The 27,572-nt window shown below is 45.0% G+C and overlaps 1 protein-coding gene across 2 annotated transcripts in view; it reads right to left on the bottom strand.

Annotated features, from left to right (window-relative positions):
- MEGF6 (multiple EGF like domains 6) overlaps positions 1-27,572 on the bottom strand; it is a 1,140,767-nt gene that overhangs the window by 394,780 nt on the left and 718,415 nt on the right. The window contains exon 1 of one of the 2 annotated variants that reach the window (XM_085609129.1): positions 17,375-17,670. The exons of the other annotated variant lie outside the window; for it this stretch is intronic. Coding sequence (XP_085465255.1) covers positions 17,375-17,540 — 166 coding nt within the window. The 5' untranslated portion in view covers positions 17,541-17,670. Of the gene's footprint in view, positions 1-17,374; positions 17,671-27,572 lie in introns of those variants that run through there. 2 annotated transcript variants of the gene reach the window in all.

The following is a 27,572-nucleotide window of genomic DNA, read 5'->3' as shown; positions in this document are numbered from 1 at the left end:
TTCACCTCAGAGTACCTCACCCCTCCTGGAGAGGGCGTCCTGTTGCCTTTATGAGAGACGGCAAGTGGGAAAAGCCTGCCTCCTCTAGGGTTCCTACAATTGGAATCCACACATATTTCCAGTGCACCTGTAGAAAATGGTCAGACTTTTCTACGAGCCTCATTTCGAGTGCCCTAACAATAACTGGCTCATCATCCCCCTATGCAAATGCAATGCAATTACTGTATGCGCACACTTTTCGTGCCTCCAGGATACTCTGATATTCCAGAAGGGGCCACAGACCCTGTGTGGGCCATTCTGTAAAACAGACAATAAATGTATGCAGGCGCAGTCTCAAGGGGGCGTGCCCAGATGTGCATGGGTCCTTAGCCCCATCCAAATGAAGTAATCCGCTGTGCCATTTTACAGCTGTGCATACAGAGCCGAGAAAGGCATCGGGGGAAGTGCACCAACTGTTAGTTTGTAACTATGGGTGTCTTTTGGAAGGGAGGAGAGGTGGCCGAGGGCGGCCCCCAGGCTCTTCCCTTCAGGTAGGTGCAGTAATGCACTGCACCCATCCCACGGGGGTGATCTCTTTCCCAATTTGAAATTATGGGGCTACGCCATGCACAGTGAAGGCAGACCTGCGGCTTCAAACAGTCAGTGCGATTTTTTTGCTGATGCGCTGTTTCAAGAGTTCAAGGGGCAGATTTACAAGCCTCTTGCGCCACCGTTGCATCACTTTTCCCATGTTAAAAGTGACGCAAAAGTCGCGCAAGGTGCTTGTAAATCTGCCCCCAAGTCTGCAGTAGGAACAGGGCATCTGGGGCCGTATGACACATGACTGCGCCGACGCTAGTTGTCGATGTGCGCCAGAGTATGCGCCCGTTCGCATTACAGAGGATCGGTTCGTAATGCGCCGTGATGTTCGCTAAGACTTTGAGCTCTGCGTTTATGTGCATTTGCGTCTGGGCACATATTGTATTAGTGCACAGACGTAAACGCACATAAGCACAAACATACCCTGGCGCACATCGACAACTAGCGACGGCGCAGTCATGCGTAATATGGCCCCTGATGTGATTCGGCGCACTGTTCCAGTCTGCAGAGTGGGACATACGGCCCCAGGTAGATGCTCAAACAAAAACTGGGAGTGGCCCCTTTTTGTACTAATTCTTTAATGAGCCCAAAACCTGGCGCAAAAAAAAGGTATGCATCTGGCTGCACACTTTCCACCCATTTGGAGGCCTTCTTTGTCTTAATGCCATGGCGTGAATCGGGCCACGTGACATCCTCCGGACAGGAAATGGCAGACACTCCCTGACACTGTGTGATGATCCCGCAGGCTTAGCCCACAAGCGCTCCGAGCATTTCTCACGAGGGGATTAAGTCATCCGAAATCTCACACCATGTGTTGCGAATAGGATACTTTGCTTCCTGATTGGCTGACCGTGGGTCGCATGTGTGCAATCTGCTGTCATAACAGTAGTCAGACCTCGTTAAGGGTTTGCTTTTTCTCACCAGTAGCTACCATCAGCCGCGGAGAGCCGAAAAATGACCCCATTTTGTCACGTCCTCGAAAGCTCAGAGGTAGAAGGACTTAAAAGGAAGAAACTAAGAGGCCATATTTGAAGCTCTTCACTGAAGGGCCAGCTCTCCGGGGGCTGTCATCAACCTTTGTGCAGGTGCTTGCGCTGATCAACACAATTTTGCTCGTTCTAAGGGCAAATTAAAACTTACACAGGATAGGGTGTGCAAGGAAGGACAGGGCTGGAACCAAAGGAAACAACCACCACACCAACGAACCTTTCTAAAAAAGCAGTCCAAAATAAGTTGCGAAGCACAGCACTATTGTGCTGCAGTAAAGTAATTTGGTTGTGTTGGCGCGTGCGCGTCCTCCCTGATGAAGCTACTGAGTCTTTGGTGCACATAACACAGCATGTCAGGCAAGCACACTAACTGCCATGAGGCAAATTATCTATACGGCGCACTTTCCTCGTCTGCTCCACTGTGCATCTTTCGAAAGGTGCGTCATGTGAAAACAGGGAAAGTGCGCCCTATTATACAGAATGCGCTGACCCCAGGGCAACCGCAAACTCACACTGACCGGAGGGGGGGGGGGGGGGACAGCACATTCCAGTGAAATACAGAGTGGCTGCTTTAAATCCGCTCCATGTCTCACAGTGGTGCCTGCACTTTCACGAGGTAAGAGGGATCCCCTTGCAGGCGGGTGCTGTGAGTGACTGCACCAGCCTGAACGGGGATGCCTTGATGGACCCCATTCTACTTCCAAGAGGGCTGTCTTTAGGATGCGCACTGAAAGTTTGCCACCTTTTGTGGCACACTTTCAGTGCACCTCCTAAAGGCATGTTTGCCTCTGCACCCACGCCGGTAATGATGCACGGGCACACAGGCAAAGTAATTACATCATTTGCTTGGGGCACACCCCATGCATATGAGGGAACGCCGTCTAAAAATGGCGCTGGCTCTACGTGTGAGCCAGCACTTTCGGTATTACAAGAAGGGGATGCACAAGTGTCTGCAGGCCCCTTCTGGGGGGGTATTATGATACGGTGCACTTTCACTGTTTGAGTCTTGGCACACTTTTTAAAAGATGCACTTGGCGCAAACAGGAACAGTGCTCCATATTACAAAGAATGCCCAGTCCTCAGGGCAGCCGCAAACGCACGCTTCCCTGGGGGAAGCACATTCAAGTGAAATACGGAGCATCTGTTTAACAGCTCCTCCACTTCACTGTGCAGGCGGCAACCCGCCTGAGCTTTCAAGCGGGGAGAGAGAGACCCCCTTGCAGGCAGGTGCAGTGAGTGACTGGACCAACCTGCAGGGGATGTCTGGTGAATCCATGGGACCCCTTTCTCCCTTCCAGAGAGCTGCCTTTAGGAGGTGTACTAAAAGTGTGTGGCACACTTTCAGTTCAATGCACCTCATAAAGGCATGTTTGCCTCTATGCATCCACAATACGGCACGGGCGCAGAGGCAAAGTGAGTCCCTCATTTTCATGGGGTCATGCTCCCCATGCAAATGAGGGAACAGCCTCTTATGATAGCCCTGGTGCAACATGTATGCCAGCGCTATCAGTATTACAAAAGGGTGTGCACAAGTGTTTGCAGTGCCCTCTGCATTACCATTGCGTTCCAGAGACACACCAAGCCAGTGTACTTGACTGCTGTGCCCTAGGGTACGGTGTATAATACAGCCCTTGTGATACCACTGTGCCCCGGGGCACATAAAGAGGGCACACGCGCCCGTTGTGCCCCCGGGACACAATGTATAATACGGCCCCTTGTATTTTTAGTCTCCCTATTTGCCCTAAAGAATGAAAGCTCACACAAACAAATAATTTACCCACAAATTTGAGGACTGGGGTTAGACAAGTAAATCACCCTCTCCTTGTGCATTTAAGGTAATTGTATGCCTCCTCTGTGAGTTCCAGGGGAGGTGTAGAAACACAGGCACACTGCCGGGGGGCCTAGACAGACAGGGCACCTTGAATGATCAGAGCACTGACCTTCCTGGCTTTGTGTAGGCATTGCAGCCGGTCACCTCAGTCCAGAATTCAGGTTATAGTGTTAATTGACGACACTTGTCATTTTGTGGTGCTAGAAGGTATGTAAAACAAAATCATCCCTTACATCTCGACTACAATTTTTGCTAGAGCCAGGCTGACGTATCGATCCCAGAGAGTAAGGCTCAAATGTCTACCCCAGAGAACACTTTTCACAGTAAACCTCTACAAAACCCTTGTACCCCCCAAGTGCCCTGAAGTACAGCGAAGGTGGATTGGTAGTGACAAATGAAAGGATATAAAGATTTGCCATAGTGGCATATATCTGATATACATATCTCTCTTTTCCATCTCTCCTGCGTTCCTTCAGAGCCAAAAGATGAGCTCCAGTGACATTACATGCTAAGCAGAAACCCCATAAAGTTCCACAGACGATTTACACTTACAGAACCCGCAAAAATGGCGATCTAAGACTTCCACGGAATCAGAGTTCAAAAGTGATCCACAGAACTAGTGCTTTTGCACCATTCCACAGAACCAATTTTATTACACCACCCCAAAGCAGCTACTGTATTACATTACCCAACAGAACTAGTGTTCTTATCGCCATCCAAAGAGCTAACTCCGTTATACCACCCTAAAGAACCAACTCTATTACACCATTTCTAAGAGCCAGTGCTCGTATCCTATCCCAAAGAACCAACTCTATTATACTATGTCTCAAAGCTAGTGCTCCGATCACATCCCAAAAAGACAACTCTATTACCCCATTCTAGAGCTAGCGTTCTTGCCACAGCCCTAGAACCATCTCTAATATACTATCCCCCAGAGCTAGCGCTCCAACCACATCCCAAATAACCAACTCTATTACTCCAAGACCTAGTGCTTCAATCACATCTCATAGAACCAACTATGGGGCATAATTACAAGGGCTTTATATCCGCTTTTTTGGCTTTTAAAGATAAAACTATCGCCCTATTAACAAGAGGGTGCTAACATGCATTAGCGCATGTTAGCACCCTTTTACTCAACGTCTCCCATTGCATCTCTAATGAGATGCAAAGTGGGCGTCACTGGGCAGGACAACCTTGTAAATATCGCTGATGTTCACATCGCGATATTTACAAGGCTGCCCCTGCATTTTAGCACACGTTAGTTTTTTGAGAAAACCGCTGTTTTCTCCAAAAACTAACATCTGCTAAAATGCAGACTTACCTATCTCTAACATTGGGGTGGGTTATGCTTCTACGACCCTGTGGGGTGGATCAGCAAGGTTATCGCCGTTTTGCAGGGAACATCGCTGGAAAACCAGCGATGTTCCCTGCAAAACAGCGATAACCTCGCTATCTTTGGAATTTTTATCGCCCTGGAGAAACGCGTTGTTAATAACGCGCTACCAGGGCAATACATTCCAGAGATAGCCTGCGATAACAAAATTATCGCTAAGCACGGCCAGCGATAATTATCGCTGGCCGTTGATAATATGCCCCTACTTTATACCATCCCATAAAGCTAGTGTTGCTACACAATGAAACAGAACCAACTCTATTTCACCATCCCAACTAGCTAGTGCTCTTACCCGATCCCAAAGAAAAAACTCAATCCTACAGAGCTACTACTCTTACCACATCTCACAGAACCAACTCCATTGCCCCAACCCACATAGCTGGGGCTTTTATCACATCCCACAGAACCAATTCTATTACTTCAACCCACAGAGCTAGTGCTCTTACCCCATCACACACAACTAACACTATTACAGAATCACACAGATATGGTGTTTTGATACTTACCCCATGCCATAGAATCCAGGAGATCTACTGTTTTTACTTAACCCAATATAACTAACTCTATTACACCATCCCACAGCGCTAGTGCTCCGACGCATCCTATCTTAAAGAGCCAACTCTACTATCCCATTCCACAGACCTACTGTTCTTCCCACACTCCCCAGAACTAACTCCGTTCTACTGTCCCAGAGAGCTAATGGTTCTTTCCACATACCCCAGAACCAACTCTCTCTCATCATTCCATAGAGCAAGTGCTCTTATCTCATCTAAAAGAACCAAGTATAATATCCCATGCCATAGAGCTAGCGTCGTTACACAATACCACATAACGAGTATCCCAAAGAGCTAGCGCTCTTACCCCATCCCAAAGAACCAAGGGCCATATCAGCAACGGCCAGCGAAAATTAGCGCTGGTCATGCTTAGCGATAATTTTCTTATCGCTGGCTACCTCTGCTTTTTATCGCCCTGGTAGCGCGTTATCATCAACGCGCTGCTCCAGGGCGATTAAAATTCCAGAGATAGCGATGTTACCGCCATTTTGCAGGGAACATCGCTGGTTTTCCACTTTTTAAAAATGTTTAGGAGGGTCTTCTGGTGGTAATCATACTAGCCCCTGGTCTGCGATGTCAGTTGATGTACACTGATGATGCTCAGATCCTGTTAGATCTACGTGAAGGCTGCCATGGCAGGCATGTCTTTGCCTGCCTGGAATCAATAACAAGTATTGGAAATGCAATAAGTCTCACATTTATTGGAGTTGGAGCCATTGACATTGTAAATGCCAATGTTTTTCCCTATCCAGTAGATATGCTCTCCCCACCTTAATAAAATAAAGAACTCTGTTATGGGTCTCTTTCTGTAGTACACCTGCAAGGGTGCCTTAGCGGTGGGAGTGAAAATGGCAGTTCCGACTCCACATTAAATCAAGCAGTGTTGTGAGGGTTCTAGTAACACAGGCTGTCACTAGGTGTCCCTTTGGAACGTTATTGGCCGCATATGGGACTGCACCCTGCAACATGGTTAGGCAAAGGATATGGCACAGCGGTGAGAGCTGCCGACTGGTAAGCTGGGATCTATGTGCAAGTCTGGTGTCTGCTCAACATCCTGTGATAATGGGCTGATTATTTAATTTCTCCCAAGCCCATGGCAATGTGCGCTATATAAATAAAAACATTTAATGTAAAATAACATAAGAATTCAATGCAGCAATCTTGGGGAGGGCAAGCAGTGCCGTGCAGGAGGGTGGGGTTAGATGGCAAAGGGATAGTAAACATGCAAATGTATGTGTGAAGTAACCAAAAAACAAAAAAACTAGCAAAACAGCAGTGGCCTGAGAGGGGTGGAGGGGGCCTGCGAGCATTGTTGTGGGATGGGTGAGAGGGGAGCATGGGGAGATAAAGGGATGGCAAAAAAATGAAGCAACCGAAGATTCAATGCACAAGTAAACTGAACTGTTAAGGAGCAAAGAGGCAGGCCAACTAAAAAAAGAATTCTCTCTGAGTATAAATAACCTTAACAGTAACAACACATGTAAGAGGGGCAGTCCTCATTGGAGGATACCAAATTCAAAATAGAGGGACTACTAAGTGCATTTACCAATGAAAAGCCAGCATTTCTAAAGGATAGCAAAGGGAAACAATGAAAAAGATGGGCGTTTTTTCAAGCCCATATCCTAGATTAAGCATGTCTGGAAGAGACAGCGTAAAGTCTAAAAATAGATAGGCAACAGGTATCTGCCCCTTAATGCAGGTAGGATGGGGAAATAGACCTATGACGCCTACCAGACTCTCCGTCTGCATATTTGATTGGCCTGTGGAGTTGAGCCTGCCCCTTAAATCTGTCCCTTTATTGCTGACCTTGGGGTGATTTTAGGTTTGGCTTGACATTGAGCTGTCTGAGAGAACTTGTTTTGTCATTAAAAAAAAAAATCTCTCTCTCACCTTATATTATTGGCTGTTTGGTGCATCATTCTACATCCAATGCAGTGCTCAATTTGTTATTCCGAAATGACTATTTAACATCTCAAAAGCATATTGAATCATCAGAAAGTACATTCTTTATAACTCAGGTGCACTGTAAGTTGAAGTAATCATTTTCGTTTGTTTTTTCACTGCAGCAGATATTTTTTTGTATATTTTATTCAAAGCTAAAAAAAAAGCAAGGCCTACTATTGGCCTTCCAGTGCTTGTTCATTCTGACTTCACTTTTGTGCCCCAATTATTTTCAGCATCAGTTGTCAAAATGACGCATTTCTATTTATATAATACTTCAAAGATTTGTCTTTGTTAGGACTCAATCAAAGGCTAGTACAAGCCATCGTCTTTTCATACAGGAGTGGAAAGTAATATATAGCAATATGTAGCAGTCTCCTGTGAAGAAGTTCTGGGCTGTTGAAAAGAAAGCAGTGGGGACAGGGTTCAATTGGTGAAAGATGATAACATTTCAATTACTATTAAGTTCTCTCCTTCTATTTAGAGTGTTATACACTGTTTGGAAAGAGCCACAACAGAGCAAGAAGTTTGTGTTCAGAAGCAGACCCTAAACCATTTGTGACAAAAAATGGCACAACACCCACCTGGGTTGTAAGTCTCTGGCAGTGGCAAGGACAATGTCAGAGAACCATCTTCCTGCATCACTACATTCTAGCACCTCTTGAATTCAGAGAAACTCCCTCAGTCTGGAATAACATGGAATATGCTGTCCTAAAGTCATGATTTATCCATGTAATATTTTTGTTTTTTATGGATGGAATGCGATGTTTGCTTGTATATGGTTGGTTTTACATGTGTGCGGAAAGAGTCATGAAGCTAAAAGCTGGGTCAAGTCGCCGACTCGGCAATGCGGCGAGTGCAAGGTAAGTGGTTTTATTTCTTTAATTTAATTTTACTTCTCCCGTCGTGTGTCGACTCACCCGACCCCCACCCCGCCCCGCCACCCCGCTCTCACCTGTGACGGCCGCCACTGTGCTTTGATTCGGGTATGCAGGTACTGAACTTCGGCACAAGCCTACTTGGTTTAGGCCAAATGAAGACACCATTTTCATAGGAATAGTTGAATGATAAAACCCATCTTATAGAGCAGTTGAAAGCACAACTCGGAAGGGGTTTCCTTTGGACCCATTTCCAGCACAGTCTTGACTTGAAGTGGTTGGAGGCACAGTCTTAAATGTGTATTTTTGGAAGCACAGCCTTCGTTTTCAGCAGTGAAAGCAAAGTTTGTATCTGGAGTGGTTGGGACAACAGTCCTCATTCAGACAAATTAGAGATATAGTGTCATTGTTGGCTCCTCCGCTGTGGTGCCCTTTGCCAGCAGCAAAACTTGAAAAATAAAACAATAATAAAGCATGTTTATTATCATTTTATTTTTCTTCATAGCGTTGAGTCTAGGAGGGGCCATGGAGATGACAGGCACGATGGTTGTTGGTGCACTTTTGTCGGCCAAACCAACATGCGCAATGAATCTGTCTCCAACCCCAGCCGCGTTGCTGGGTTGGAGACAGCAGGCACAGGCTTCTAGTCTCTCCGGGCGGGCAAATCGAGGCTGCTCAAGCCAATCCTGAAGCTGCTCTCATGCATGAGAGCAGCTTCAGGATTGGCCACAGGGCAGTCTGGGAGCCTGTGCCTGCAGTGGAGCCAGAAGAGTGACGATGCGATGGGCATTCAGGGAAGTTTTGTTTTGTTGTTTTTGGTTTTGTATTCCCCTCCCCCCCCCCCCCCCCCCTGCCACTTTGCCTCAACTCCAGCCATAACTGTATACTGTTCATTGAGAAGAGCCGCTCCAAAGTGGAAACAGACTGCAGTTAGACCATCTAGAACCACAGTGCTCATTTCTGCTTGTAAGACCTTTTGGAAGCATCATCTAAATTTGGACAATTGGAAGCACAGTTTCCATGTTTATCAATTGGAAGCACAGTTTCCATGTTTATCAATTGGAAGCACAGTTTCCATGTTTATCAATTGGAAGCACACAATGGTATTTAGACATTCACAGAGCACATCCTCATTTTACCTCTTGGAACCACTGTCTTTACTCACAGCAGCTGAAGCACAGTCTTTCTTTATGCCGCTTGCATGCTTGTTGTCTTAATTTAAACTAAGTAGAAGCGCGGTCCTCATCTAGATCCATCAGTGGGATGGTTTTTACTTAGAGCAATTACAAGGATGCCCTTCCTTCCAACTGGATGAAACAGTCTTGATTAATGAAGAGCCTGTAATTACACGGTGATTCATCTAGCTTGAAAGTAAACTGGCAACAAAACAATACATTTCCCAGTCTGCCTTCCTTTCCCTGAAAGCTTAAGATATCCCCCAATTAAAGTTGCCGATGGTCATTTTAAATACTTGGGGATGCGGGTGACCAGTAACTCGGAGGCTGGCCGATCGCTCAATATTGACCCGCTTTTTCATCTCATCAGAAGAGAGCTTAATCAGAGCCAGCTTTAGGGCAATGCGAGCGGTGCAGCCGCACTGGGCGCGGACCTGTGGAGGGGGGCGCGAACGTCAGGGGGTGCGCTGTGTTTAGCAATAACTTATGATTAGAGAGATGAGGGGCACTTTTGCCCAGTGCAAGTGAGAGAATCCACGGAGGAGGTCATGGGGTGGGGGTGCCAAAAATGATTGTCGCACGGGGCGCCACTAGCACTAAAGCCGGCCCTGAGCTTGATAATTGGGCCTACCTACCACTGAAAGTGACATCCCATCTTTTTTAAATGGTTACCTTACAGAGGTGGCTGTATGCATTTCAGAACTTCCCCTTCCGCTTACAGCCACAAACTTCCTCACACAGCTGCCGCTCCTGTGGCGGTTTCTATGGCGTTATGGGTCATCACGGGCCTCCTTGGGTAAATGAGAACAACTACAATATGATGGAAGGTTTGGGACCCCAGATGTCCGGGCATATTACTAGACGGTGCAGATGCTCCCTATCAATGACTGGCTTTTCATGACAGACTGGACCCAATGGTCAGGCTAGAACTGGAGCTTTTTGCTCCTTTATGGATCCCCAATTCCCAATGCGCTGCAGTGGTCACAATCTTTCAACTACAGTGCAGGTGCTACGCTCTGTGGCACATGGGCTGGTGGCAATCCTTGACACATGAAACTCCTCGATGGAAGGGCTCACAGTTGAATCAAATCGCACAACTGGAATGTTTTAAACAATGGGATCTTATAGGGATATTGATTTTGAGCGATATATGGAATTTGACTTACATTAAGTCGTTCAAGCACCTTGCGGAAGAATTTGACCTGGCAGAAACCCAGTTCTTTCAATATCTTTTGGTACATCGCGCACTGAGCACGTACTGAGAGAAACTGACACAAGTCCTTTTCTTCAATTCCATGGAAGCCAAGCTTAGTGCTGAACCACTAGGCAGGAACAGTATTTTTGGGTCAACATGGCATTAATTATAAATGTGCCAGATGTGCTCACCCAGTTGAAGGGGAAGAGGGAAAAAGACCTCAGTGAGATGCGTGATGAGTGTTGGATATGGCTTCCAATGGCTCCCCTTACCCTGATGATTTAGGTAAAATGTAGGCTAATCCAATCCAAATTCCTCCACCAATCCTACTATAATCCTACTAGGCTATGGACGATGGAGATGGTGCCCCGCACTGCTTGTATGTGGTGGGGTGATAAAGAAGGGATGTTCTTTTACATAATTTCGACTTGCCCCATTATCAAACGGTATGGGGAAAAGATGCATGACACCCTGGGGTAATTACTTAGACAGAGTGCACTGTTGGACCCTAGACTTAAATTGCTGGGCGTTATGGATGAATGGGGGGACAGGGCAGCTTGTTCCTTGTTGGGTATAGGCCTCCTATCTGTTAAGTGGGACACTGGCCCTAGGAAGAGAGAGAAGAGGCCCCCAACAGTGGCTGATTGGCTCATAAGCATGGATCATGCTCCATAGCGAAGGAGACTGTGTACAGAGCAAGAGGGCGGATCAAAAATCATCCTCAGAAATGAGGTCTTGGAGAGCCATTTTGGACAAACGGCAAAGGGAATGGAAAAGCAGTCTTAAGTTGTGTTTTACGTGGCTTTGAAGGCCTATTTGTTTATGTACCGAGGAAGAAGCTATTGGCTGTCAATATGCCTACTTACATAAGGCGGGCAAAAATATGTGCCACTGCAATGCTGACTGAATGTTGTTTTGTTCTTTACATTTTCATTTATAAAGACAAAATCAATAAAAAATATTTCTTTTTAAAAAACACAGTCTTAATATTTTGCTACATCAAAGTAGAGTCGCGTTTGGACCACACAAAGTGCCGTCTTCACACAGAGACAGCTGGCCCACAGGCATCATTTTTAAAGGGGGAGATGCTGTTTTCATTTAGATGAGATCGATGCACTGTCTGCAGATGTGCTCATTTAGACCAAAAGAAGGCACGGGCTTCATTTAGGCGCCTCCAAAGCACAATCTTCATTTAGATGAATCCAGGGCACGGTCTTTATTTTAGTCTCTTTAGCTGTTTAGAATGACTGGAATCAGTGCTTAATTTGTAAAACATTAAGTGCCAGGGCTCTAACCAGGAGGCCACTGCAGCTTGCACCACCCATCGCCCTTGTCATTGCTGCCAAAACAACTACTAACCATCTCTCTTGCATGTAAATGTGACAGTTCAGATTATTCCAGGTGCCCAAAGCTAAAGGAATGGCTGGAGAGAGAGTTGTTAGCAATTGTAATGTATATTGTAGTACTAAGCTACAGTTGTTCTGCTCATCTTTTATTTAGATGGTGTTGACTAATCGGTGCCGGTGTCGAGCACCGGAAACCAATAAAGTGCCGGTGCTGAGCACAGGAAAGCACAGGCTCAAATTAAGCTCTGACTGGAATCAGAGTTAACACTTAAATCATTTTGTTCCAAAATCTTCACTCAGACCAGTTGTATTTGCATCCTTCATTTGAAACAACTGAACTCAGAGTCTTTGTTTAAACCAGCTGGCTACACAGTGTGGAGTTAAGTAGTTAGATTCACAGTTTACGCTGAGACGCTCTGGATTCATCTTCATTTAGACCAGCATGATTCGCAGCCTTCGTATAAACCAGCTAGATGTAAATACTTCATTTAAAACAGCCGGAATCACAATCTTCATTCACACTAGTAGCAGGCAAAGTCTTCATTTAGAGGTATTAGATGCATGAGTTTTTTAATGTACGCTATGTCATCAGAAGTTATTTTGTTGTGTTTCTCACATTTCTTATTTTTTCATTTAATTTTAATTTGGAGTATTCACATCATAATAAATGATCCTGTTTCATTATGCCTACGCCAGCGGTACATTATTATTGTTAACAGTTTCAGTAGGGTGAGAAACACATCACTGCACAGTCAGCATGTCACATCGCCATAGACTGTATATAATTATGGGCATTGTTAAAGATAAATATGAGGGTCTGACCCTCCTCTGCACTGCTTCTACAGGTGTTTCTCAACTTTCTAAGATGTAGCAATGATCTCTTCGGTCTAATGGCGCCCTTCCATATGGTTCGGAGTTTTTTCTTTGATTTTTGTGTGAGGTTTGTGTCTTTATGGATTTGTTCAGATGTGTGTTTGATAATAATTCCTAACTATTAGAAGGACAACCAGTTTGTGGTCCAAGATGGAGCATTTGAGAAGTGTGTTTGTTTCAGGGACTTTACAGCAGGACTTTGCCACCTATCTCATTTCACAAGCTTGAACACTTGTCCATTGCCTGGAGAGTTGTGTTTAGTTGTGCAGTTAGGGGGCCTACCACTACCACAGATGTGACTTTGGTGCTGTGCGGTGGCGGTCAGGATTCCAGGTGCACTAACAAGCTTGTTCTATTGGCTCTGTAAGGTGTGCTAGTGTATGGAGAAGAATGTGCAGCTGGTGTGGCATCAATCGGCCAGCCAGATGGCAAATGAGCCATGCTATGGGGATGGGGGAACAGGACACTCAAAAATGTTCGGCTATTTTTGTTGTTACTTATGCATGAGGACTTCATTGCCTTATTGGTGAGTATCACTTTGTTAGTGCTGTGATGTACATTCGAGTGCTTGGGATAGTCTAACATGTACTGTCAGTTCTGTGAGGGTTAATTGTGTGAAGAGCCGGATAGGATATGCAGTTTGTGAGGGTGAAGGGTGTGTGTGTGTGGGGGGGGGGGGTTGTGGGGGTGTGTGTGCGTGATGTTGTATCTTGTGGTGGGATCGCTTAGCCAACTACATTCCTATCAAAAAATGTACTCCTCATCTCCTGAAACTTTTCCCCAAAGCTGTTTTAACTCGAATATTTCCAGTGCCACGGAAAAGAACAAAACTACTTTAAACATGGCGTGAAACTAGTTGAAACCAATGTGGCTTTCCCTTGCCTTCTACGCCTTCCAAAAATACTTGTGTTTGAGGGAAGACTCACTTTTATACATATCTATTATTTACCATAAAGTGCGGGGAAAAAAGTGCACCTTTTAAGATACTTGAGTAAGCTAACAGTCAGAAACAGACGGTTTCACAAGTGTTTGTGCAGAATCTAAAAATACTTACATTTTTGTAATGACTAGCCAGACATTCTGCAACTGTGACTTAATGCCTAAAACACTTCCGTACTGTGTTTCTAAGCTGCTTTGGGAGCAAAAAGTAAGATGCACAAAAAATCATTGAATTTTAAGCTTGTCTGTTTCCCATTTGCAGGATTTCTGTTTTATTTTTCCCTAAGAGATGGACCGTGCATAGAAAACAAGGGGAGAGAGAAAGTGATGGAGGTATTTTTTTTAAAAACACAAATTCTTGAGTTTATTTCTCTTCACCATGGATACCAAATCCCTTCACGTTAAATCAACAAACGTGGAACAGAAATCATTAAACGTATGTCTACACCAATACAAAGGCATTACGGGATTTCATCGACTCCCCTAAGTGCCTGCGGGGTCAACTCACACCAGGTGTGAAGGAATCCATGTGTTATGCTGCTTAAATCGCTGCAGACCGGGGTTTCCTTTAGCAGAACACCTGTGATGAACAATGCCCTACTGTCTGTTGAAGCTACTATACCTTCTTCCAACTGACAGGTCCACTATGTACAACTGATCAGTGCTTGAAATGGAAAAATATAAGTGCAGGTATTCTGTACCAGAGCACCTGCTTGTTCCTGAGAAGTGCCGGTACTCGCCAATTAAAAGTATTATGTCACTTTTGAGAAATGCAGGCACTCTCCCTCTCAAAATAAAAAAGTGCCGGTACTCTCCAATTAAACATATAGCAGTTCTCTTGACAAGTGCCGGTACTCTCCCTCTCAAAATAAAAAAGTGCCGGTACTCCGTACTGGACAGTACCGGTCCGTTTAAACCATTACATTGACCCATCTCAGCAGTTCCTCTAGGTTCACAGTGCATCAGAGGTGTGGACAGGTCAAATAAAGATCACATCTGCTGTGTGATCAGGGGCGTAACGCAAGCCCCTGCGGTGCAGGGCGGGCCCAGTCCTTCAGGTCCCCAAAATCTCCATGGGATCCTCATTCAGCCCAAAGCCAAGGAATATCTGTGGAATATGGGACACTCGAGGGCCCACGTCACCTTCCGCAGTGGGACCCCATCATTATGCGTTATGCCACTGTGTGTAGTGTGTCTCCCACTGAACAACATAGTGTAAATATGTTTATCCAAGGCTTGACACAGCTCATACAGACTTTAATAAACAGTGGTACTCATTGATCTGTGACTCATAAATGCCAAACTTGAAGTAGCTACTGCAGCCCGCGCAGTGAACTCACCCTGATCTCCACAAGGGGATAACCGTGCGAGCCCCTCAAGAGTCACAAGAACGCGACCCCTGTCCTAGCACTGACCGGGTCAGATCCACCCTAGGACAAAACATTGTATGTAATTCCAGTTTCTTGGACTTCACATATTTTATGTCTTTTTTTCCCCTACCCCCCCCCCCCCCCCAGTTACGCGTTTACGCATCATCTTCGCCCACAGGGACCACTTTGAGCAGAAATTGTCTGCCATGAACCGTGAAACTGTTCCGTGCCATAGACAAGAGATATTTCCTGCCTGCACTGGTCTCCCGCCGTTGCTCGGCGTTACTATAGTACGTGATATATGCCGATGCATACAAATGCAAACCAGACGACTGGCGTAATATATTACGCGTAATATGCGTGCTTTTTGCGGGCATGTACGGCGTTGTCCCTTGAAAAATGTTTGCTTCGCCCATCCCTAGCCCTTCACTTATTGTAAACTCCTGTTCTCTTTCTGCAATACTCACAGTTGTGAAAAATATCATTAATTGCATTCGTGCGTGCCAGTTTGGAGAATATACCCCCAGCGCCAGCCGTTTCTGCCCTGTTTTTGGTCTGCTTACACCAGCATAAGCCAACACGTGTAGTTACTATTTTTATCAGCACAACTGCAATATGTTTCAATTATAGGTGTAAACAGGCAACTGACATGCTTGTTAAAATTTGTTATTCTAATTGTTCCAAATCACATAAAAAACCTGTAAAAAGCGCACATACAAATGATTTACTTTGTATAATATATAGCCACGTCGGTCTGACACTGTATTAAAGGCTGAAAGAGTCGCATTTTAAAGCTATTGGTACTTTGCCTGTCTGTTTAAACCGCCTTTAAAAAAAAGGCAGGCCCCCAACCCCCACCCAATAAAGAGTACGTTGCAAAATGCAGTGCGCATTACGGGTAAATTCCAGCATTGCAAGGGTTAAAGTAGCTCAGACGCTGCTCACCTGTGTACAAAAGCAAGTCACGTGCAAACTCAGCCTTTCATCAATTGATGTTCAGGAAAACAGTGCCACTTGTTGCCACGAGAAAATAACACCGGCTATGAACAGCACTTTCAACCTGCAAACGAGCACTAAGTGCCATGAACAGTCCGCATTATTAGTAAAATTACTCCGAGAAAAAAAAACGAAAATGTTTATATAACGCTTGCTATAGAAGCTGATGGTGTGCTTTCAAGTTGTAAGTCACCCCATTTTGTAAATTGTAGTTGAAATTGTATTCATATAGCGCTTACTACCCTTGACGAGGCATTGAAGTGCTTTGCAGCGAGTAGCATGATAATCTGGAGCTCAGCATTAAAGGTTAATAGTAGATTACTATTTTTTTTCATTCCTTTGTGCATTTTTTAAAATTGTTTTAAAAGCGCGACCTAGACCCGAAGATATCAGAGCGCTTTACATGATGAGCACCCGTTTCGTTACAGGTGGACACATCAGAATGCTGAGGTCGTTGCGGAGACTCGACCGCTCTAGCCCTAAGACTACATCCCAGGTTTGTGCTCTTGAATGTTTGTGTGTTTAGTAGAGTTTAGAGTAGGGATAGGATGTTGGGTAAGGATCAGAAAGGGGAAGTAGGGGTCACCTGTCAGTTGGCTGTTTATTCTTTTGCATCTCCCCCCACCCTGAATTGATCCAATGCACATTTTTACCGATCTAGAAAAGAAAGCCAGACTTTGCCCAGCGGCTGCATGAACATGTGGTGGACAAGGTCACGGATCTCTGCAGCAGGCGCTGCACCCACTCATCTAGTGCGTGTTATTAACTTCTCCCGAATCAGTAAATAGCTGCAACTGTGTGCAGTGGAATATCATAGAAAAAAGGTAGAAGCTACTCCTCTCTCAACAGAAGCAAGCACAGAATAATGTCCCTGCATTAAAACAACACGTAGGAGTATCGTTAGTGCATGGCCGCCTAGTTCCACCATCCCTCCTGTGCCGCCACCCCCCCCCCCCCCCAAGGGCGCTCCTGCCCTCCTCAGATTCAATTAGCGCTCTGAGACGTCCAAACAATGAACTAGACACACGCGTGAGTTACGCGCTCCTCTGCCTAGGCATGCTGTGATCACTGGGCTGCAGATTCCAATCGTCACAGGGCCGTCTCAGATGTTCATCGCTTTGAGGCCGATGACATGAACATTATTTAGTGGCTTAATAGTCCCCACCTGTTGCCTGTAGCACTATCAAACGACAAATCGGCAGCATCTAAACTCTGTACATGAATTAACAGGTTCGTTAAATGTCATGTTTCGAAGAGCACCACAAATATATGCACGTGAGGGTGAAAGCGCGCGCGGTGGCAGCCTGTCACATACCTGGCCTCCTTTCAGCGTGGCCCACGCCGTATCCAGTGTGACCCACATAACATGGGTAAAAGCAGTTCTTCCAGGGGTGGTGATAGCGCGTGCCAGTGCCGCTTGCAAGGCGCCCCGAGACGATAAAGTGCAACAGTACTGTCACAAAAGCCGCCTTGTTGCCCATGGTTGAAAGGAGGAGCCAAGAACGGGCACACAAAAAGCAGAAAGCAATCTAATAAAAGAGCTGTTTGGGGCCCTTTTCTCCTTGTGATGCAGAGAGGAAGGTGAAAGTAAATAAGCAGCACAGCTGTGCACGCAGGACCCAGCAGAACAGCTGCTCCGGCTAGCAGCTACTGCCGGCCGGCCGCATGCTGTGTGTAGTTTTAGAGCTGGGTTTTCGGGAGGTCCACCCACTCTTTAAAGATCTCAGCTTTCGTCCCACCCCCTGCAGGTAAACCCCGAGCCCAGGGAAGTCCTGATCGGCTTTCCAACTCAGCCTCCTTCGCCTGCCTTCCCCACATGGGACACGCAACCTCCGCTCCTCACCCCCGCCACCGCTCCTCAGATGTGGTGCGTGACATCACATTCCTCCGAGCGCACACTGGAGGGAACCGAGCGCATTCCTGGCCCGTGCCTCCGGGGCACTGTTTGGGAGTTGGGCTCTGGCCAAGCTAGATTTCTGTAATTGGCAGGGCTCGCCGGAGAATGGGAACAGAGAAGTCTTTAAATCAACACCACATTTCGGAATGGTCCAGCTGGGAGAGTGGGATAACTTTCATGCGATATGCGTGACATATGTCATGAGCCGCTAGAAGCGCGCGCGCCGAGAAGCGCGGTGCTACTAGAACTGCAAGCTTCATCTAGAATAGATACGATTCACCAATGTGGACGATTCTAGCAGTTACGGTGCTTTAAAACGTTTTAAGGACTGGTTTGCAGGAGGTGGTAAAGGGACACCTGCCAACAAAAGAAGCCGACTAGGCTGCCCACTTTCATATCAGCATGGCAGTCCCACCTGTCCAGTTCAAGGGCTGCAGCCAGGGCCAGTCGCGCCCCTGGCAACGAAAGTGCTGGGAATGGAGAACAATAGTCTGGGAACACACACAATAGCCGTCAAAGGTGTGTCAGCGGAGAAGAGGTGGAGCCACAAGGAGCAGGGTCATGAAAGCGAGTCTGACAGTCAACTTATACATTTATTTAAAAAAAAAAAAATACAACCCTGCCTCAAAGAAATTGGCAACAAGAACACTGTGCAAGCACAATTTTATGGTTTGGCTCACTTAATTAGTCACAAAGTGGCTGCATTTTAAAATAACGTATGGTGTTAGCAGACCAGCTGCAGAGATCTTTGAGCGGGCAACACATTTCAGGGGATAGCAATAACAATGGTAAGATAGCTCTGAAGGTTAATGCGCTTGGTGGAGAGAGCTGTGATTTTCTCAAGACACAGTTTTGAGTCATATGTAGCGCCAGTGGCCCCACTGACATGTTTGAATGATACAAAGCAGCAATACTCAGGCTTCAGTGGGCCCCGCGGGCCGCTGGGCACTGGTGCAGGTACACTCTAAACTAGGCCCCAAATGTGTCGGTAAATGTGGGTTTTCCATATAGCTGTGCCTTGAAATGTCCTCCAAGTGCATTTATGTCAGAATATTGATTACATTCTCTGTAAATTTTCTATTATTAAAACTGACAAGTTGGTACCTTTGTTGTAAAAAACATGCACTGGTTTCAGAGGAACTGGCCAATTGCTGCCAATTTCAAAACTCTCCTTTCCATCTTACGTGCCTGGGAAGATGTTTTTTTGTAATAATTAATGAATGGCTTAGTTCACCCATTTCAAGAAGGTTGTGGAACATGTATGAGTCTCCAGGTTGTAGCAGTAACAGTGGTTGAGGACTGTGGCTCTGGTCATTCTCAACTATTTGGATGCTTCTGACCCTCGATCATCAGATTCTGTCAGGGTGCCTCTCTGGTCTCTGTGCTCATGGTCAGGTAATGGAACGGATCAAAGATTTCTTAAAGGGTTTCTCAACAGGTGCTTTTGCCAATGTTTGTGTCCTCTGTTGCGCCATTCACAACATTTCTTTGAGCCCAGTTAAAGGTGTTACAATCGGGTGCAGCTTTTACATGAACTCACCATAGCAACCAGGCGGCTGCTTCAAGTGCTCATATACCCAATGTAATCGCTTCACAGTCATCTCCACCAGGACCGGCTGTAGCACTGATGGCGCCTAGAGCGACAATTTCTTTTGGCAACCCTCTCCCCCAATAACCACCTCCACCACAGCTTCCCTCACTACCACCCTTTAACAGTCACCATAACCACCCTCTCTCAGATGCATTTAATACATTTTATAGCGTCACTCATAAAAGTGAAGGGTGTCAGAGCACTGTATATAATACACACACTACACAGAGACTATCAATCATAGGTGTGTAAAACAGTGTATAGGAAATGTTATATAAGACAAAGGACAACAAGGGGTGAATTCACATGTCATCCATATTGGTAGGCAGTATAGTTGAAGACTTGGTCTGGAGAAGCACAAACTCTGAATTTAAAATGTAACACACTGGATTGGGGCTCTCTTTAATAACAAGAACTGATTTGTACCCAAGTGAACCCTTTTGGCAACATTAGAATAATAAAAGCACAGGAAAAAAATCCACACCTCTAATCTATACCTTGAAGTCTGCACGCAGTTCTTTGATGACAGTTAATAGCTCACTGTAAACTGCAACTAATAAAAGGAAGTCTCTGACAAAAGCAGTAACCCACTGACCTGTTTACATTATATTCACTTTGTTATATGCATGGGACATATTCTTTGCAGCAAGCATATCAACCCTCTGCGCTACCTTACCATGAATCAAAATTTCCACGAGCCAAAATGTCTATTAGACAAAACTCCGATCTCACCTGGAAGAACATTAATCACCAGAGTTTTCTTGACATTTTAATTGCTGCCTGAACATTGCTAGAGGCCAGGAACGCGGCGGCAGGTGCTTTTAAGCACAATATAAACTAGCAAACACCAAACAGGCGCTCCCGTGCGAAGTCAGCACCCGGTGCGGTAGCACCGGTCGCATTGCCCTAGAGCCGGCCCTGATCTCCACCCATTCAGCTGGAGTATTCGATATAACTTTTAATCTATACATGGTCTGTTTCCGTTTGTAGTCAGTGTACAGGAGATTATCGGAAAACAGAAGACAAACCCAGTCCTAACCAAGGGTAGGCATTTCACGAGGCTTTGCTCAGTTCAGTTGTGTACACTGTGGCCGTGGTAGCCCTACAGCATCTTCATCTGTGACATTCTATGGGCTACATACGTAATCAGTCCCACAAAAGTTAAAGTAGCCAGTGAGAGTCATCTACACTGCGGGTGATGTGCAATCTAATGTACTGGTGAGGGTCGGTTGACGTGAGATTTCTTTGGGTCTCTGAAGGCGTTTAGGATCGGTTCCCATGCTTTAGCCATTTGAGTAGTCCCCTTGCACCACTTAGCATCGGGGTCCAGTACCAAACCTTCGTATTCCGCCCATTTTTCTGCATCACTGTTCCATTCAGACATCCTGAGTCTCATCTGCGACTACCATGTCATTGAAACCTGTGTTTTTGCTAGGACCAATGTCCCATCAATGAATCTACTTGCTACCCGTTTCCCCTTGGAGCATGGATTCATCCCCACTAAACATGTTTCAGGTGTGGTTGGTATACCCAGTTCAGTTAGAACATTCACCAGCCGCCCTATGTTTTTACAAAATTGCACTTTACTTCTCTCTTTATACTCCTCTCACTAACTCACCTTTCCCCATACCTCTCTCTCTCTCTGCATCTACTTCTTTTTAACTTACCTCTCTTTTAACCTTGCCCCTACCTCACCATTAGCAATATTCCACCCTTCTCGCGTTCTCTACATTTCTTTCTCCCTACCTTTTTCTAAAGCCTTTCCTAACTCTGTACATTTCTTTCTCTATGTTCTGCTTCCTGTTACCACCAACCTGGTACCTTTCTTTCTGGTTACTTCCACTTTCTCTTTTTCCATTACATCTCTCTCCACCTCAAGTATCTATCTATCTCATCTTCATTAGTCCAACTCCCTCTACTTTACCTCTCTTGTTTTACTTTTCTCCTTATCTTTCTGTTATTAGGTTGAACCTAGGCAGGGCATGCGCTGCGAGGCATGCTGTATTGGTGCATGGACTTGAAGCTCCGCCCACTCTCTGCCCATATTTTTCATTGGCTTGTGTCATTGTCCTTAGGAAATGCTGGCTTATGGTTCATTAATAGCCTTGTTAGTCCCTCCTTAGTACCGCCTTGTCTTCATTTGTAACCTCCCATGAGGACCGGCCCTTTTACTTCTGTTGTTACAAGGTGTGTCTTAAGCACTATTTTCTTTAATGGGTTTCTACTACTGCAGGCACAACATGCTTTCCTGCAGCATTGCGCTTTCACTTTCCAAGCAGCCCAGGATGATGGCAGCCGCTACTTTGAACTGAAATCGGTCTTGAATATACAAGAGTTTGAGCTATTGGCATTGTAAGTGACAACGCCTTTTATTTTTATGTTAATTATCAAAACAGATAAATAAAAGGCATTGTCATTTACAATGCCAATAGCTTAAACTCTCGCAAATGCGAGACCTATTGCATTGCAAATGCTTGTTCTCTTATCTCACACCACTCACCATTTCGCTTATTCAACAGAGTCAAAATTGTCTAGCGATAGAGGTGGACACGTCGAAAGAGTGAGAGGAGCAACAAGGCAGGGTAGGAGAAACAGGAGAAAATTGTCACATTTCACTGGATGGAACAGAGAAAATTCTCTAAGCTGTGCTTTGATTTATTGTCACAGTTATAGAAAAAAAGGCTACTTGTGAAGGAGGGTTTATTGTGATTACGAATAAGTGGCAGTTAAGCACTATGTACATATGTCACATTTTAAAATTATGCACCAATGCATTAAACAATCCCCCAGTCACCTTTGCTTGTTGTAAGACAAAGAAACATCTAGATCCAAGCACAAAAAGAAATGCCATTATTAATGCTTGTTCCAGATTTACATCACAATTGGACCCAAGTCCTCCAATATGAAGTGACACAGTGGTGCTGCTCTGTGGCATTCCTGTATGACAGCAACCGTCACATCCTTCACACCCCTCTTCGAAATACAGCATGATAGACAGTGTGCATGTTTGACGTGGCCATCTTGTGCACATTTTGGACACCCTTCACATAGAACTGTATACTGAGGTTATCTGAGAACACAGGGATAATGTATTTAAACATGTAAGAAGATAGAAAAACTAGGACACAATATTTAGAACTATTTTTAGTAATATATGCAGCTTTGTGTATAAAGATGCCTATAGCATGGAAGTATCCAAATAGGTCCAGGAGGGCGAGATTCTTACCAGATTTTCAGGATGTTTAGGGAGGGATTATCCTGAACCTTTCACACAGAGCAGGGCCTTCTGGGCCTATATTAGACACGCCCGAAGGGCATTGCAGGCTAGACACTGAAATTAAGTAATCCAAGGTGTTCTCCTGAGGAGGTCAGACAGACAGTTTCATGGCTATCTACAAATGTTAAGATCACACACAGGCCTGATGAACAAGACTACAGTTTAATTTTAGTGAAAACATACTAGTGGGTTTTACAGTTGTTTACATGGTTCTGATCAAACCACCAGCTGGGCCTCGCTTCCTGCTCTCTTTGAACTGAATGGGTTCAGTTTATTGGGTGAGGGGGGAGTGAGCTGGAGTAGGCGGGACAATAACAGCAAGTGCCAAAGCTGATGGTGCTCTGCAAAGAAGTGCTTGCACAGCAGGGGCTCACGGTGTACCACTGAGCTGCCTCTGGCATGTTTTTTAGGTCGAGACTGGGCAGCGCATGCGCTGCTCTGTGAGGCATGCTGTATTTGAGTATGGACTGGAAGCTCCGCCCACTCTCCGCTCATATTTTTCATTGGCTTGTGTCATTGTCCCTTGTAAGTGCTGGCGTCTGATTTGTTAATAGCCTTGTTAGTCCCTCCTTAGTACCACCTTGTCTTCATTTGTAACCTCAGATGAGGACTGGCCCATTTACTGCTGTTGTTACACTGAATGTTTTATTTAGTCTGTAAGCACTATTTTCTTTCATGAGTTTCTCTTACTGCAGGCCAGGGCCGGACTGGCCGTAGCGGGCACCGGGCAATCCCCCGGTGCGACGCCAGGGTGGGGGCCAGTTTTGGGCCCCCGGGGGCCGTTTTTGCAGCACAGCTGCAAAATCGGCCCGGTAACAAAATCGTCCGAATCGGCCGAAACCCGGCCCCGGCAAAGAGCTCGGCGGCAACCCCAACCCTTTGCCAGGGCCGGTTTTGGTTCCCAGTCCGGCCCTGCTGCAGACACTACATGCTTTCCTGAAATATTCAAAATCACAAGAGCAACCCTTATGTCCCTGCGAACCGGGTAAGTACAACGTACTGCAAAACAATGTTCACAAGGAACTCATTTGGAATTCATTTTCTATCACAAACAACATCAATAGTTGTCTTTGAGTTAATCTTTCACCAAGTTAACATAAAGTTAACAAATCATACAGTAAGCCTACACACAGCAATTATTTTACAAAGCCTCAGCCGAGGTCTTTTATTGGACTAGAAAATTGTCAAAACACATATAAAAACATATCATATGTACAATATTCCTCTCTTTTTCTATTATATTTACAGTGCAAAGTGACCCCAGTGAAACCATAACCATACAGACACCAATAAACAAAAAACTTTGTAAAAATACCAAAAGAAGGTTATTGGAGAAATTTAAACAAGGACAGTTTTGTAAATGTTATAATAATACAGTCAGAGCTGTCTCTTGTTGTGTTTGTCGACGACGTTTCGACCCACTTCTAGATACCGGGTCTCATCAGGACTATTAATATGGGGACTAGTTTATGGCATACACATGTCCATGTTGGATCCGGTATGCAAATTAAATAATAGTATCCGCACTTGACCAATAGAGCATCTAATTATAGCTTCCACCGATATGGATGAATTGGTCGGAATTGGACAGAATTCTTAGTATTCTATGTTATTGGTATCCCTATTTTCGTGACGCCCCATCATTTTGAGGTAATGCGACCTGTTCTTATTGCGCTTTAGATTACTGCTGAATTGTAATGTCGAAGAAAAAGGGGGTTCCGTGATAATAATGGCTGATAAATTCCACCTTCAACACGCTGTTAGTTCGTGTCTTGCCTGCACCCGACTGAATCACGCTGGCAGGTCTAGGAGCCAGCGTGATTCAGTCGGGTGCAGGCAAGACACGAACTAACAGCGTGTTGAAGGTGGAATTTATCAGCCATTATTATCACGGAACCCCCTTTTTCTTCGACATTACAATTCAGCAGTAATCTAAAGCGCAATAAGAACAGGTCGCATTACCTCAAAATGATGGGGCGTCACGAAAATAGGGATACCAATAACATAGAATACTAAGAATTCTGTCCAATTCCGACCAATTCATCCATATCGGTGGAAGCTATAATTAGATGCTCTATTGGTCAAGTGCGGATACTATTATTTAATTTGCATACCGGATCCAACATGGACATGTGTATGCCATAAACTAGTCCCCATATTAATAGTCCTGATGAGACCCGGTATCTAGAAGTGGGTCGAAACGTCGTCGACAAACACAACAAGAGACAGCTCTGACTGTATTATTATAACATTTACAAAACTGTCCTTGTTTAAATTTCTCCAATAACCTTCTTTTGGTATTTTTACAAAGTTTTTTGTTTATTGGTGTCTGTATGGTTATGGTTTCACTGGGGTCACTTTGCACTGTAAATATAATAGAAAAAGAGAGGAATATTGTACATATGATATGTTTTTATATGTGTTTTGACAATTTTCTAGTCCAATAAAAGACCTCGGCTGAGGCTTTGTAAAATAATTGCTGTGTGTAGGCTTACTGTATGATTTGTTAACTTTATGTTAACTTGGTGAAAGATTAACTCAAAGACAACTATTGATGTTGTTTGTGATAGAATATGAATTCCAAATGAGTTCCTTGTGAACATTGTTTTGCAGTACGTTCCTGAAATATTCAGCGCGCCATGCACGCTTTCACTTTCCAAGCAGCCCAGGACAATGGCAGCCAATTCTTCGAAATGAAATAGGTCTCGCATTTACAAAAGTTTGTGCTATTGCCATAGTAAATGGCAATGTCTTTTTTTATGTGTTAATTATCAAAACAGATAAATAAAAGGCATTGTCATTTACAACAACAATAGCTTAAAATTTCGCAAATGCGAGACCTATTGCATTGCAAATGCTTTGTTTAGCACTGGCTGCCGCTCCTACTGGTTCAATGTCCGGAATTGTTTTCGACAGTCGTCGTTCCAAAAGGGTGGATTCTTATTATTTGTTAGGGAGGCTCGGCCACCCGGCAGTTCTAATGGTGTTAAATACACCTCAGCTCACATTGGGTTTGTTTAAATGGTGGCGACATAATTGTGCATTGGTTTAAACCAGAAGTGGAATGAGTCAAGACACAAGAATTTGAACATGAATATGTTGGAGAAAGGAAGAGGGAGGGGATGTGTGAGAAGCATTTCCGGTTTGAAAAGGTTAGAGGAGGCTGCATTTTTCAAAGGAAGCCTGTTTCTGAAACAAAAGGTCACGACATGAAATCAAAGGGCAGAGTTGAGAGTAAAATCAGGAGCAATCGCTCCCTGACACCTTCAGCCCGGTCTAGTTTTTGTCCTTGTTTTACCAAGGTTTTAGGCAAAGGCTGCTAGCCCTCGATTATTATTGGGAAAAAGAAACCACAGATCCCGCAATGGGAAGCAAATTTATTTAAAAGCGAAGATTGGCTGAAGGTGTCCCATAAGACACAAGTGCACTTGGCAGCTACACAAAAGGCAGTGAATGCACACCTCACTGCAGAAGTGATGGCAGCATAAAATGTAAACACATTTAAAAATGGCAGAGAAAGACATGGGGGTACGGCATGATGCGCTGGTTACTTACTGGTAATCTTCATTACTCTGAGACCTGGTCTTCCTTGATGCAGTCCTTATGCTAGAGATACCGCTCCCCACTGGCAGAACCAATTCCCTAGCTGAAGCTAAGACGTTCCTTCAAGATGGCCCCCATTACACAGGAGCCATCACAGAAGGGAGGAACTGAGAACGTCACATCCTGTAACATACCTCGCAAAAGAAACATGGAAAACACAGACAAACTGGAAACAATCAACCTTTACCCCCGGGTGGGGGCAGGGGGTGGGACGCAGGACTGCATCAGGGAAGATGAGGACTCAGAGTGATGAAGATTACCGGTAGGAAACCGGGCTTTCCCTCCTCGTCCATCCTCCTGGATGCAGTCCTTATGCTTCAGACAATATCCAACCAACCTATGGATTGTTTACAGCCAAAACATAAAAATCAAAGCACCATAGAGTTGCAAAACAAACCAGGTTTATTACATCATGCTCATGGCCATTAGGGAAATGCAACAGTAGGACAAGCTTTTGCAACTGCTGAAAGAACATGATCCCCAAAAGTAGAGGAGAAATTACCACCCAAATGCAAGTGATAGTGGGAAACCATGGTGCGATGGGACTTTCAAGTAGCTGCAGCACACATATGCCTCAAGGAGGCTTTCCTAAATCCAGCCCAAGAGGTTGAAACCCCTCTAGTAGACCGACCTTGCACCCGAGAAGGAGCGAAGGAACCTGAAACCTGACATGCCCTCAATGTCGCAGACTTAATCCACCTAGATATAATAGAAGTAAAGGGGCGAGATCCCTTTTTAGGAATGCCAAAAGTGACAAATAGTGAGTCCACTTTCCGGAAGGAAGAGGTCTGTTCCAGATAAACAGTCAAAGCTCTGCAAAGATCAAGAGAATGAGAAGATGAAAAGCCACCTCTTCAGCCGAAGAGGGGCTAGGAAAGAAAACCGGAACAAAAATATCTTCTGAACAGTGGAACTGAAAAGGAATACTTTGCAAAAAAAAAACAGGGCCTGGTCGAAGCACAACTATATCCGGAACAAATGGATAAACAGGGCAAACTGAAGCAAAGCCTCAATCTCACCCACCCATCTGCCAGAACACACAGCCAGGAGGCACACCACTTTCTCTGTAAGGAATTTGAAAGGAACAGAATCAAGCGGCTCTAAGGGATGACAAGTCAAAGACAGCAGCACCAAAGGTAAACCCC

This window comes from Triturus cristatus, chromosome 1_2, assembly GCF_964204655.1.
Source record: "Triturus cristatus chromosome 1_2, aTriCri1.1, whole genome shotgun sequence".
Lineage (NCBI taxonomy): Eukaryota > Metazoa > Chordata > Amphibia > Caudata > Salamandridae > Triturus > Triturus cristatus.
Note: the sequence above shows the minus strand (reverse complement) of the source record. Positions and strands in the feature narration are given on the sequence as shown.